The following is a 12,577-nucleotide window of genomic DNA, read 5'->3' as shown; positions in this document are numbered from 1 at the left end:
CACAATAACAGAATAAGTTAAATGTCACAGTCAGAAATCAAAGGACAAAAACACAATATGAAGCTGTATATAGAGAGAATATCATGGGATGCTGACTGAGATGATCTGGGGGTATCAAGATAATAATAAATTATATTCGATGACCTCTGATTGAATTAGTAGAGAAATACATGCTCAATCTAATTCCTATACAAAGTATCCTATACTAAAAACCCTTGCTTTGGTGCTTGAAGGAATAAGCCCCAGACTTCATTGCTTCCAAAATTTAATATGCATATAAACCACCTTAGGATCTTATGAAAATGTGGATGCTTGTTTGGTAGACTAGGAAGTATGGTCATGATTCTATGTTTCTAATCTCCTAGCTGATGCCACTAGGTTTTGTTTTGTTTTGTTTTGTTTTGTTTTTTTGCAAGGGTATGGAATGCATTAATTTTCAATAAAATAAGGCAGATGAGATGTTACTGTATTTGATCTCAAATATTTTCTTGGAAATCTGAAGTAAAAACATACTACTCTTACAAGTTGGCAAGTTTATATTAATACAATTCATTCACTTTGGAAATAAGGAAATAGCATAATAATAAACAATTTTTAAGATGTGAAACATGTAAGGGGAAATAAATAATAGTGCATTATTCAATCCTTCAACCATATATTAAGCATGCATGAGGAAATTTCATTAAAACCTGAACTTGGTCAATACTGTGCAAAATTTGAAGTGAGCTACATCTATATCATACTAAGTAATATTCAATAGAATGCTGAATTCTCTTAACCTATATTGTTTCATTCTTTTTACATCTGGAAAATAAGCAACACACAAGGCAAGTTTTTTAAAGGATATTCTGTTTTCATTTCTATTTATGATGAAACACTGTGCTTTGTTCAATGGTAAAAAATCAAGACTATGTTCTTTGATTTTAAAAAATGCCCAGGCAATGATTTCCTGGTTCTGAATTTTAGGCACATAAATATGTGCATTAAAATATTCTATAAATAAACTGAAAATGGAAGAAGTTAAACACAACATTTGAAGTTATGAATTCATAGCCTTTATAGGCTTCCTATATTATATAAATTTCGACCCTGCCAAATTCCTTTACTCTGATATGCTGGGTTTACAAACTATTAAAGTCTAGTGACATTAATGGGAGACTTCCCTATTCTCATCATGTCTTCCATTATGAAATTGTCATTCTAGATGCATTATTGTTTACTAGAACCTTTCTCACTTCCCTAAAAGCTTTGCTAATGGTGAGATTCCCATGTTGCTCCAAACAATTATTTAACTTCGAGTGATTAAACTTAATTATCTACCATATTTGATATGAGATAGAGGGACCAGGGAATATTGTAAATAATATTGATAAAAAGACATATGACTTCAAGTGGTTTCCTAAAGGGTCAAGATATAAATGTATTTATGGTAAAATGTGAAAACCTTTATACTGGACAATAAAGAAAACAAACTCATGATTTAAAATAATTTACAGGTGATTCCCTCATTTACTTTACTTTGCAATTCTAGCTTTCATTTCATTTTAAAAATTAGGGCAGTGTAGACAGCAGCTGTATAAACTCATTGCCTGTAAATATCCTCCATTTCCTTTTTGCCCTTTTGGCTATGGAAAATAAAATTACATGTACTAAAAAGGTTTTGTGGAGCTAGAAATGAGGCATAATCTATATTAATCAATAAAATATAAATTACTTAGTAATTATTTCTTGTTTATTAAAACGAAAAAAATTCAAGACCCAACAAAACAGCTAAATGTTTAAATGATAGGTTATTTAGTGAAAGTATGTCCAGAAGGATTTTCTGGGAAAAACAATTAATTGATAACAATATGAATGCAAATCTGTCTCTTTCAAAATTTTAAAGCATATTGTTCAAAGTTTTAGCTTGTGTGCACGATATAAATTCCATACATTGTCTTCTCAGTGACAATAAAAAGCACGGTTTATTAAAAACGGAAGTAAAAATTAAAATATCTTTTAAAAAAATTGGTCACAGTTTTGTCATTGGTATATGGAGGTTATTCCAGGGACCCATCCAAAGCTCTTCATCATCGGACTGTGTGTGGTCACTATGAAATTCCAAAGCCTCCTTGATGTTCTTACTGTCAATCATGGACTCCTGTTCAACTGTGCTTTTCAGCCTGTTCCCTAGTGTCTTCACCGCTGGGCAAGGGGCAAATGTAACCAGAGTTGGTCTTGCATTCATTTTCTCAGTAGAAAATGGCCCCTTTGATAATGTGTTCAGAGGCACATTCTCCTCATGTGTCACTGCCAACTTGTCTAGTTTCTTAAAGTGCCTTCCCAATCGAACAGGGGAAGCAACTTTTAAGTTGTCCGTGAGGCAGGCACGGCGGGTTCTCACCACAGAACCATTCTGTGCAATATATATATTGCCATTGATATTACTGTGGATACTAGGATGGTGAAGACGGTGTCTCTGACATTCAGGAGCGCTGTCTTCTCCAGTTGAGCTGGTTTCATACTCTCGATCTACAACTAACTTGATCATTCTTTTTCTTGCCCACTGACAAAATAAACAAAAATATGTGAGTCACTATCAAATAAATTAAAAAGGCAACAATTACATTGCCTGTGAAATCCAAAACCATGACATTTAGAAAGCTATCAAAGGTAAATCACTCAAGAGAGATAGAAGGAAGCCAGTCTTTATTAACATACATTTCTTTTCACCAATCCTTTGTTGGCTTCAGGGCTTATTAATGTTTGAAAAATGTATTGTTGAGTTGGAAAGCAGACATTTCCGGAAACACATGTATTCTTTTAGATCAAATTGCCGATCCACATGGAAAAAAAATGTATTACTTTTATTTAAGGAGCTGATCCACTATTTGACAGCTGCTATACTATTCAGGAAAGTTAAATTGAAAGGAATGAACAGCTTCAGTATATTCTGTTCATAGTAACGCTTCTATTCCCAATATTTTAAAAATATTTTTAAACCACATGATTCTAATTTGTAATGTATTCTCTAGTTAGCCAAAACTTTTGTATAATTTAATGCATTTTGTATAATTTGATGCATTTATTTACTTGACTTTATTTATTTACTTGATGTATAATTTAATGCATTTATTTACTTGATGTATCCTGGTTTTCTGGGTTGTCCAATACAATACACTAACTTAAAAGAAAATATCTTCTCAGTCTGCATCATTTACCTAGTAATACACAAAACTGAAAGCTAATTATACTAAACTTTCCTTTTGTAAGCAACTGGACGTTTTCACAAATTCATTTGACTTTTACCAATCAACATTAAAAATAGCAAGAAGCAAGGGTTAAGCAATACTGTGTTTTTCTCAAAATAGTATTGCATTTTTGGAATATGTGAACTATCAACACATTGCATGCATTCTGATTTTCAGAACTATATTTCAAAATTATAGTTTATTTACCTAGAAAAAAATTTATAACTGTTACATTTATTTTTAAATCCACTGTAGCTCATAATAAACAGAAAATAAGCTGTAATAATTTTTAATTGAAAATGTTATTTAATTGAACTCCTAATATTTGAAGTTGCAGATACAAACTTATTTGAAGATGTTCATAATTTTTATAATACCTTTGCCAGTTGAAATGTACATATATGCAAAAGTAAACTGTTAAAGATATAATTTGTTGAAGCTTGTCTTAGTATTTATTTTGAAAGATGATATAAAAACATATATATTAGTGTGTGTGTATATATATATGCCATCCATTCCAGTAGACAGAGTGTCACTGATAATACATAGTGCCACATTGCATTAACAAAAATCCTACCAGTAAATATTAAATATTGATTAGCTGATTGCATGTGTTCTGATTTACTAATATAGGAAGGATTAGTGAGTTTTACTCTAATACAGTCTAATACACAAATCGATTTGGACAGCATATATATTCACTTTTCTGGCATGCTTCTGATCATAAGTCATATCAAAATCATGATCAATTTCCTCCCTTTCAAGTGTCACTTTGGAGAACACACAGAAGGCACTGCACACGAGAGCACTCATCACAGCAAAACTCCCACCTACTGTGATCTCTTTTAAAGTGCTGTGTTGTAACCTTCAGAGTTTGCTCCTGGCGACTTCTTTTGGTCTGCATTCTTGCTTCTGTCATACGCTGGCACCTGATAGCCCCATGGACCTCCAGACTGACTTTCGCTACTACTGCTACTACTACCTGATTCTGATTCCTCCTCACTTTCCACACCTCCTTCCACCGAAGCTGATTCTGCACTGCCTTCTTCAGGGACATCTTGAGCTTCAAGGTCTGTACTTTCTTCCACAGGGACCGGTCCACTTTCCTCTTCTTCTGAGTGTTCTTCTTCTTCCACCTTAAGTTCTTTTTGTTCTTCTTGTGGCTCCTCTTTCCTATCCTTGACTTCCTTGACTTCCTCAACAATGGGTCTTCTTCTTGCAAGCACAATGTTTTTCCTTGCTTTTTCTCCTTCTGACTCTGTGGACTCAGATTCTTCTGATTCAGGGGTAGAACTCTCCTCCTCCTCAGAGGGTGTCTCTGACTCAGATTCCTCTTCTGTAGTCTCAGACTCACTGAACTCAGACTCTTCTTCACTGTATTCAGTATAGTCACTGGAGGATTCCTCCTCTGATTCTACAGTGCTTTCTGTTGCTTCCTCTTGGTCCAGAGTGAGTTTCAAATAATCTTTATCGTCTTCCTCAAGGCGTCTCTGCCACTCTTCACCCTCAAGGTCAACGATTCCTCTTTTATCAGCTAATCCTCTAACTTTCTTAAAAATCATGGGGAATATCCTGGCTCTCTTCCATGTTGTATATGTAGGCTCAGCTGCTGGTGGTTTTTCGATAGTTACAACTACTTCTTCCTCCTCACTAGGCTCTCTAATTTCAACTTTTGGTTTTTTAATTTTCTTTGGCTCTTCCTGAAAATTGTGAAAATGCAATTGAAGTGTCAGCTTAGAGATAGCTATGATATGACCTTGTCCCACGTAAGTTACGCAGGAATGAATCTGTGGGTGATAGCTTCATGAATGTTATATAACTGGCTTAAGAAAACAATCACAAAAATTTCTACTGCATATAGACAGAAGGTGATTAAGAGAAAGTAAATTATTTTATTTTAGCTTGTACTTTACAATACCCAAATACATTAATTTCCTTCTTGTTACTCAAAGTTTATTTTGCACCTTAGATCAAATAAAAAAGAAAGAATTATTGCCTCTTCCTTCTTCTGTCATTAGACTTTGGTTAATAGCTTTCTGTATTCCCTTGAACTAAATTTTCAATAATCATGAAAATATGACGATTTATCTTATTTTATGATAAATCTATTTTATGAAATTTTATACATGTTAAAGCCACAGTGACATTTATTTGTTGTTAGTGTTGTTTTTGTATACATTTGCCAGGTAAATAGTGAAGACAAAGTATAAGAATTTTATAGAAATGAGTCATGCTAATTTAAACACAATTTACATAATTCCTTGAAAATTATTAGTGGAAATAATATACTTTTCTCTGATAATTGAAAGGTGGGGACTATATTTTTTCATGACTTTTAGTTTGCTAGATAATGTGGGAACAAAAATAACCTTTGTATTGCAGAACTTTAAAATATATTTGATTACAATATCTTTATGGAGCATGATTTAGAATTTTAGGAAACAAAATTTTTATTGTGGCCTTTCCAAATGTTTAACACTTTTACAAGGACATAAATTAAATTATCAAGAATTAATTTTCCTCCAAAGACAAGGCAATGAAATGGTCAGCATTGTTAAATTTCTATGGAAAATATGCGCTAAACGAAAGGAATTTCTAAAAGTTGAAATGTTCTATAGCTGCTGGTCATGTAGGGTTAAACAATATTTTTCATGGATTATCTTACATAATAAAATTACAGTAATTACCTCTTCCTCCTCATATTCTTCCTCAGCTTCACCAACCACCTCACCATATTCCTCTTGTCCAGCTGGTGGTAACAATCGACGGCGACTCCCATATTGAGGCATTTCATACCTGAAATATAAACTTACAGCTTGAAACAGTTTGTCATGTGATTTCTGTAGAATCTACCATGAGTGATCTGTTTCCTTCTTTCTCTTCCACCATTCAATAGACAGATATTTACACAGCACCTATCAGGCTCCCTGTAAACTAGTTACAAAACTGTAGAGTAAGAACTGCTACCTGATGACCAGTGATTTTTTTGCCATAATGGGACCCTGGAATAACAATAAAGACAGTTGAGTTATTTCAGATACTCGTTTTTGGAGAAACTAAAACGAGGAAAAAGCCATATTGTGTCTCAACTAGCTGAAGAATCCAGAACACAAAATAGATACTTTGGAAAAGTGTAATGGCTCATTCACAACACAAAATCTGTACCTTGGTAGCAAAAAGTTGCTTCAAACATGGTCTGTAATGGTCTTCACAATTTTCTACAGTATTTTTTTTGAAAGCAGCTAATTTATATGTGTATAAGTGACTTTTGAGACACTTATCAGTGAATTCTAAGGTATGTTTTCTGCTTCCCAACTGCTCTTGGGCAAAACTTTAAACTGATCAGATAAAACATTAACATCTCATAAGAAAGAAATGGTGAATTTAGGAATTGAGCAAATATGTTTGACATCTATTTCCCATACAAATAATTTTGAATAATTTTACCGCATTTCTAGAATTGCAATCAATGTCAATGTAAAATATCAATATGGAACTCAATATAGAAAAATGGTTAAAACTTGGTTAAAATTAAAGCTTGATATACTATTCATTTTCAGATATTATACTAGCGAGATTGACATGACATTACAAACAAATTCTAGTAATAATAATCACTTAATAATTTCCTGTTAATAAAATATTAAAATAAGAATCTGAATTAAAAAATCTGAAGATGTACCCATGCTCATAACTGTAATAATCTTGTCCATATTCCTGGCCAGGATCAATTCCAGACTCCATGGATAATTCCTATTGTTCAAAAAGAAAAATTGCATTTGAAAACAAATTCTTATCACGTTTCAGCTCAAAGTCAGATTTCCACACCTAGAATTCGATGATTCTCAAAACATTCCTGCCAAAATAACGTTAAATACAAGTGTCAGTTAAAGCAATTAAAATAACTCTATTTAAAAGTGTTAGTCAAACCTATTCATTTTTTTTCTGGCTGTAGCTATTTGATACAAAATAACGTTATATAATTTGACCTGAAGGGGAAAAAGTAGATTTTTTCTAATGGCAAATCTGTTAAAGCTTGCAGATGAGCATTTTCACTTGTTGTTGGATGTGTTTTAAAATTATCAATAGACAGTTAATATTTAACTCAATTTTAAGTTAAATTATTATGTGATGTTGGCCTTAAGAAAAATTATAACACTATCTACAGCATTGTTTTCATCTCCCCACTAACAGTTTTCTAGTACCCAGTATTCTTCTATTCATTAAAACTGTTCTGATAAGATCATCTGATAACAAGAATTTAAGTTAATGTGTGATGCTTCCCAAGGATGTTTATACTTTAAAACATACTGCTAACTATAAATTTCGGGGGGTTTTTTTGTTTGTTTTTTTTGTTTTGTGTTTTTGAGATGGAGTCTTTCTTTGTCGCCCAAGCTGGAGAGCAGTGACGCTATCTCGGCTCACTGCAAGCTCCGCCTCCCGGGTTCACGCCATTCTCCTGCCTCAGCCTCCTGAGTAGCTGGGCCTACAGGTGCCCGCCACCACGCCCGGCTAATTTTTTGTGTTTTTAGTAGAGAGGGGGTTTCACGGTGTTAGCCAGGATGGTCTTGATCCTGACGTCGTGATCAGCCCCACCTTGGCCTCCCAACGTGCTGGGATTACAGGCGTGAGCCAATGCGCCCGGCCTCTAAATTTAAGGCTTTTAAAGGAAAAAAAGAATTTGTTAGAATAGAGGCACTTTTAATATTTCTAGTTCTAAACTCTAAACATACATATTTTTGTCAAACTCTACTCTTAGAGAAAGGTGTTTTTCTTGAGACATACATGTGAAGACAGTTTCTGATAACTATCAAATGCAATTTCTCTACATTTCCCTTTTCAATTCTACTTTAACATGTTAAGCAGGTTAAATGGCAAAGGTTAACCAAATTTATTTTGCAATGGAATAAGAGAAGAGAGGGAAAAGGATAGGTACTCACAGGAAAATAGATTGGTACATATTTATATCATCTATTATTTATAAAAATTTAATTTTGGTGATCCAGGAATAGTAATGAGTCAGGAAAAAAATGCCGTCCTCTGAGGGCACAAATATGTCATTTACAAAGTGTGGAAATTTGCAGCCTGCATGATCGATATGGACAAGGATCCTCAGTTGTGCTTGGTGTGGCCAACATCATTTTTAAAAATTGAATTCATTACTAACAGTGCTAATCAGAAAATGACATCAAAAATGTGGATGTTGGTTTCTCTTGAAAAATAAAAAGATGGAAACACTAGGATCCTATTTTTACATTCCAAGAATCTAGTTGACCAGATTAATTTTTACAGTAAGCATGTTCTCTCCTGTTTAAGACAGTATCCCCAACAACATTTTTCTACATTTACACCTTAGTCACTATGAAATCTGCCATCTGCTATTGCATTGTGTTTAATAAACTCCATTCACTTACATTACTACCCTAGATCCTATAGGTATTTACATTTGCATTACCTCTTCTATATCACAATTTTGCAGTTTACAAATAGTTTGTGAACCTACTCTAAAAGAATCCAAGTTTGATGTTAAAACTAGTATAGTTTGTTCACCAGAATGACTAATATTTAGAAAAACCCACGATGAACAATACTATGTATTTGCAGGGACACAGAACAACTAAAACTCTCATCTACGTCTCTAGAGATTACTAACTGGTAAAACTTTTTAGAATATGTTTGGCAATAGTACTAAATTAAATATAATCATTTCTTCTTTCGCAGAACTTAAATTTATAGTTAAATACCCAACAGAAACATGAACATTTGTGAGAAAACACATTATTCGTAACAGTCCCAAACTGGCAACAATGCAAAAGTCCATGAGAAAAACACGCTACTACGTCACACAACAACATAAATGATTCTCCCAAACAGAATGTTGAGCAATATAGGTCAGGTACCAATGAAATATATTGTATCATTCTATTTATATAAATTTCAAGAACAGACTAAAGAATATGTTACAGGCCAGGTCAGTGGTAGGGGAAGAAAACCTGATATCTAGGTGTTGACACACAGGAGCTTGAGGTGTATGTGTGCTCTGTAAAAATTCATCTAGTTATATAGCATGCTTTATACTTTTTCATGGGCATAGGTTTTATTTCAACAAAAATGTATTTATTATAGGAAGGTTGAGGCGGGTGAAGGAATGAGGTTAAGAAAGACCTGGAAGAAACTGGGACAAAGTTAAAGTCTAGATTTAAGTTATTTCAAACTAAGTACTTTGTAAAAACATGTTTCCTATAGGAAAGCTAAGAATTTTAAGGTATGTAAAACCCAGTGTAAAGATACTGGTTTAAAAGAAGGAAATAGGTCTCGGAACGAATATTTTCAAACTGTTTGACCAATGAATGTGGAATTGAATACATATGGATACTGAGAAAATAACTTCTAACAGTTTTGAAGTAGACTTTTAACAACATTAAGAAATAGTAGGAAAGACAAAATAAAAATTTCAAGTAAATATTTATGGAGAAATAATGCAACTGAGTGGATTTTGGATTTTAGAAGTCAGCATCAAAGAATTTTCTTTACATAAATACTTTTTTTTTCATAAAGGGAAAATAACACTCAGCTCTTGCTAGCTACAATGCATATGACATCAATTGCATTAAAAATGTAATAAGAAGCATAGAAGGGATGGGGATAGGAACCCAGGAAACTCAGCAAGACAGCCCTTGATTCAGTCACTCTGTATTTCTGAGTTGAGTAAAGAGGGATAAGAACTAGCAGAAGGAAATAATATAAAAGGTCCCTCTTGGATGCTTTCACCACTCATGAATGAAGAGTAGAGCATCAGTCCTTCAAAAAAAAAAAAAAAAAAGAGGAAGGAGCCCAGGTGCCGTGGCTCACTCCTGTAATCCTAGCACTTTGGGAGGCCGAGGTGGGCAGATCACAAGGTCAAGAAATGGAGACCATCCTGGCCAACATAGTGAAACCCCGTTTCTACTAAAAATACAAAAATTAGCTAGGCATGGTGAGGTATGCCTGTAATCCCAGCTACTTGGGAGGCTGAGGCAGGAGAATCGCTTGAACCCAGGAGGTGGAGGTTGCAGTGAGCTGAGATTATGCCACTGCACTCCAGTCTGGCGTGAGAACAAGACTCTGTCTCAAAAAAAAAAAAAAAAAAAAAAAAAAATCGAGGAAGGAACTCATGACCAGTCAGATCCATGAGTCAACCTAAACCAACAATGGAATCCTGGCCCTTTTTGCTGTTCCACACAGTCCCAGTTGACTATAACAACCCCTTAGTTGGTGAATCCTAGATTTTAGAAAAGTATGCAAAGTAACATACTACAAAGTGATTTTTTTGGGTAGATCAAGCACTTAATGTGATTTTTAAAATTCATTTTTGCTGTCCACATAGGGAAGACATAAATTAACTTAATATTTAATTATTACAAACATTTATACTGATGCAAAACAAAAACAACAACAGTAATTGTAATTTACTGAATTTATTTCTGTTACATTCCAGTTGTAGAGTTAGGAATTTACATAGTAGATATTACTGCCAACATCTTATAGAAGATGAAACTGATGTTCAGCAGATGTATATCTTGACTAAGGTCTTGCATAAAGTAATTGGTGTTTGGATTTCAACCCTGAATTTTCCAATTCAAATTTTATGGAGACGTCTCCATGAAATTTTTGCTAAAACCTTATAAAAGTTTAATATTCCTGCCACCCAACCTCCAGATTTTGGAGAGTAGATTCTAACCAAGAAATGCCTCTCTTTAGTAAAGATAGAATTCTGTACTAAAGGAAAAGGAATAAAATTTTTGTAAGTGGAGCTTATGAAATACTAAATTTGCCATAAAATTAAGGTAGGATGACTGTATTTTTATTTTTAATTACATATACAAACATTAGTAAATAAAATAATATGTATTTATTATACAATATTCTTCACATTGCAGAAGAAAATGCCATAGGCAATTTGTAATGTATGTGTCCAAAAGAGGTATTTTGAACCACATAAAATGATATTTAAGTATAAATATCAGCATTCTGTCTTTAAACTTTGCATAAGCTAAATCTGACGTCAGGAATGGATAGATGAATTCAGATTGATTAAGACAAGTAACTACTGATCAGGTTCATTAACTGCTTCATTCAATGAATGGCTTGTACTTATTAGGAATAATGGCCTTATTTGTCTAATTCCCAGAGAATGAGGTTAAAATGTGGAACAACTTCAGGAGGTGATTTCTCGGTTTCTTTTTTTTTTTTTTTTAAGTTATTTTGAAAGACTCTTTTCTTTTCCTTTAAAATTATGCCACATTGGCAGACACCCACTATGTCTACCTGAATTAATATAATAGATCTTAAAGTCACAGTGAAGACTCAGTGAGGTTGAAAAGAAAATGAAAATTGATACCTCTGGTTTAAGAAGAGAGGGCCTCAGCAGTTGCTGTTGCTGTCAAAGGAAATTAAAATAGAAAAAGATTTAGAAAATAATTCAGATGGAAAGGTAGATCATGATTGAGAAGAGAGGAAAAAAAGGCGACAGTTTAAAACGTGTTTCCTTGGGATTATTCATTATTCATGTGTTAGCTACCAAAAGCATTAAATATTTTAACTAATTCTTTATGTTGGAACATAAAACAATAATTCATTTGTTTTAATTTCATCACTCTTTTAATTAATGAGAAATTTAATAGCCTTAATAAACAGGAAATCTATACAGATTTTTGTTTTGTTAAGCTTCACAGTACAAAGAATTATTTATGTTTCTAAAAGTACTGTGTGTCATATAATTACTTTTATCAAGTTTAACTTTGTTTTAAGTTGCCCTTCTTTTTTTCCTTCCCAATCACATTAAATATGATAAGGTTCATTGGGAAGAAGAGTAGAACACACAAAATGATAAAGTTGTATGTATTTATCAACATATTTAAGACAAGCTCTCCATTTCTTTTCCTTACCAAAGTGTGGATTTCTTGCACTAAAACATTAAGTGTGTTTTCAGAATGATTAGGAAAGTCATTAATTATCAGATTTGGTAGGAATTGCTTCCTGACTTTTCCTTCTTTCACTTGTACTTATTTAAAGCTAATACAGTCATCATTGATCCGTTTCATAACAATACAGACTTTCAACAGAAAAAAACAAGATACACAATTCAAATGTTGGGGTTAGTAACTCTTTGGAGGGAAAACAGCATATTAGACTAAGTACTGGAAAACTGGGTAGTGAGGTTCTGGGAGGTAATTCCATCATCGAACCCACTGTTTAAACTGGCTAGTAGAACAACCATTTGACTGAAGGGATATCCTTTTTATAATACAGTTGTTGGTGAGTTAATTATTTTACTCATAATGAATTCCAAAATGTAATCCAATTAG

General features: G+C 33.2%; 1 protein-coding gene across 1 annotated transcript in view; it reads right to left on the bottom strand.

The window, feature by feature from the left end:
- Positions 1-4,075: 4,075 nt before the first annotated feature.
- Positions 4,076-12,577, bottom strand: part of PCDH15 (protocadherin-related 15) — a gene marked incomplete at its 5' end in the record, with an annotated part of 518,346 nt that continues 509,844 nt past the window's right edge. Inside the window, 2 exons of the mRNA XM_011971273.1 lie at positions 4,076-4,930; positions 5,918-6,026. Coding sequence (XP_011826663.1) covers positions 4,076-4,930; positions 5,918-6,026 — 964 coding nt within the window. The remainder of the gene's footprint in view (positions 4,931-5,917; positions 6,027-12,577) is intronic.

The sequence above is a fragment of the Mandrillus leucophaeus genome, unplaced genomic scaffold (genome assembly GCF_000951045.1).
Source record: "Mandrillus leucophaeus isolate KB7577 unplaced genomic scaffold, Mleu.le_1.0 Scaffold999, whole genome shotgun sequence".
Taxonomy (NCBI): domain Eukaryota; kingdom Metazoa; phylum Chordata; class Mammalia; order Primates; family Cercopithecidae; genus Mandrillus; species Mandrillus leucophaeus.
The sequence above is the reverse complement of the archived record's forward strand: the minus strand, read 5'-3'. Positions and strand labels throughout refer to the sequence as shown.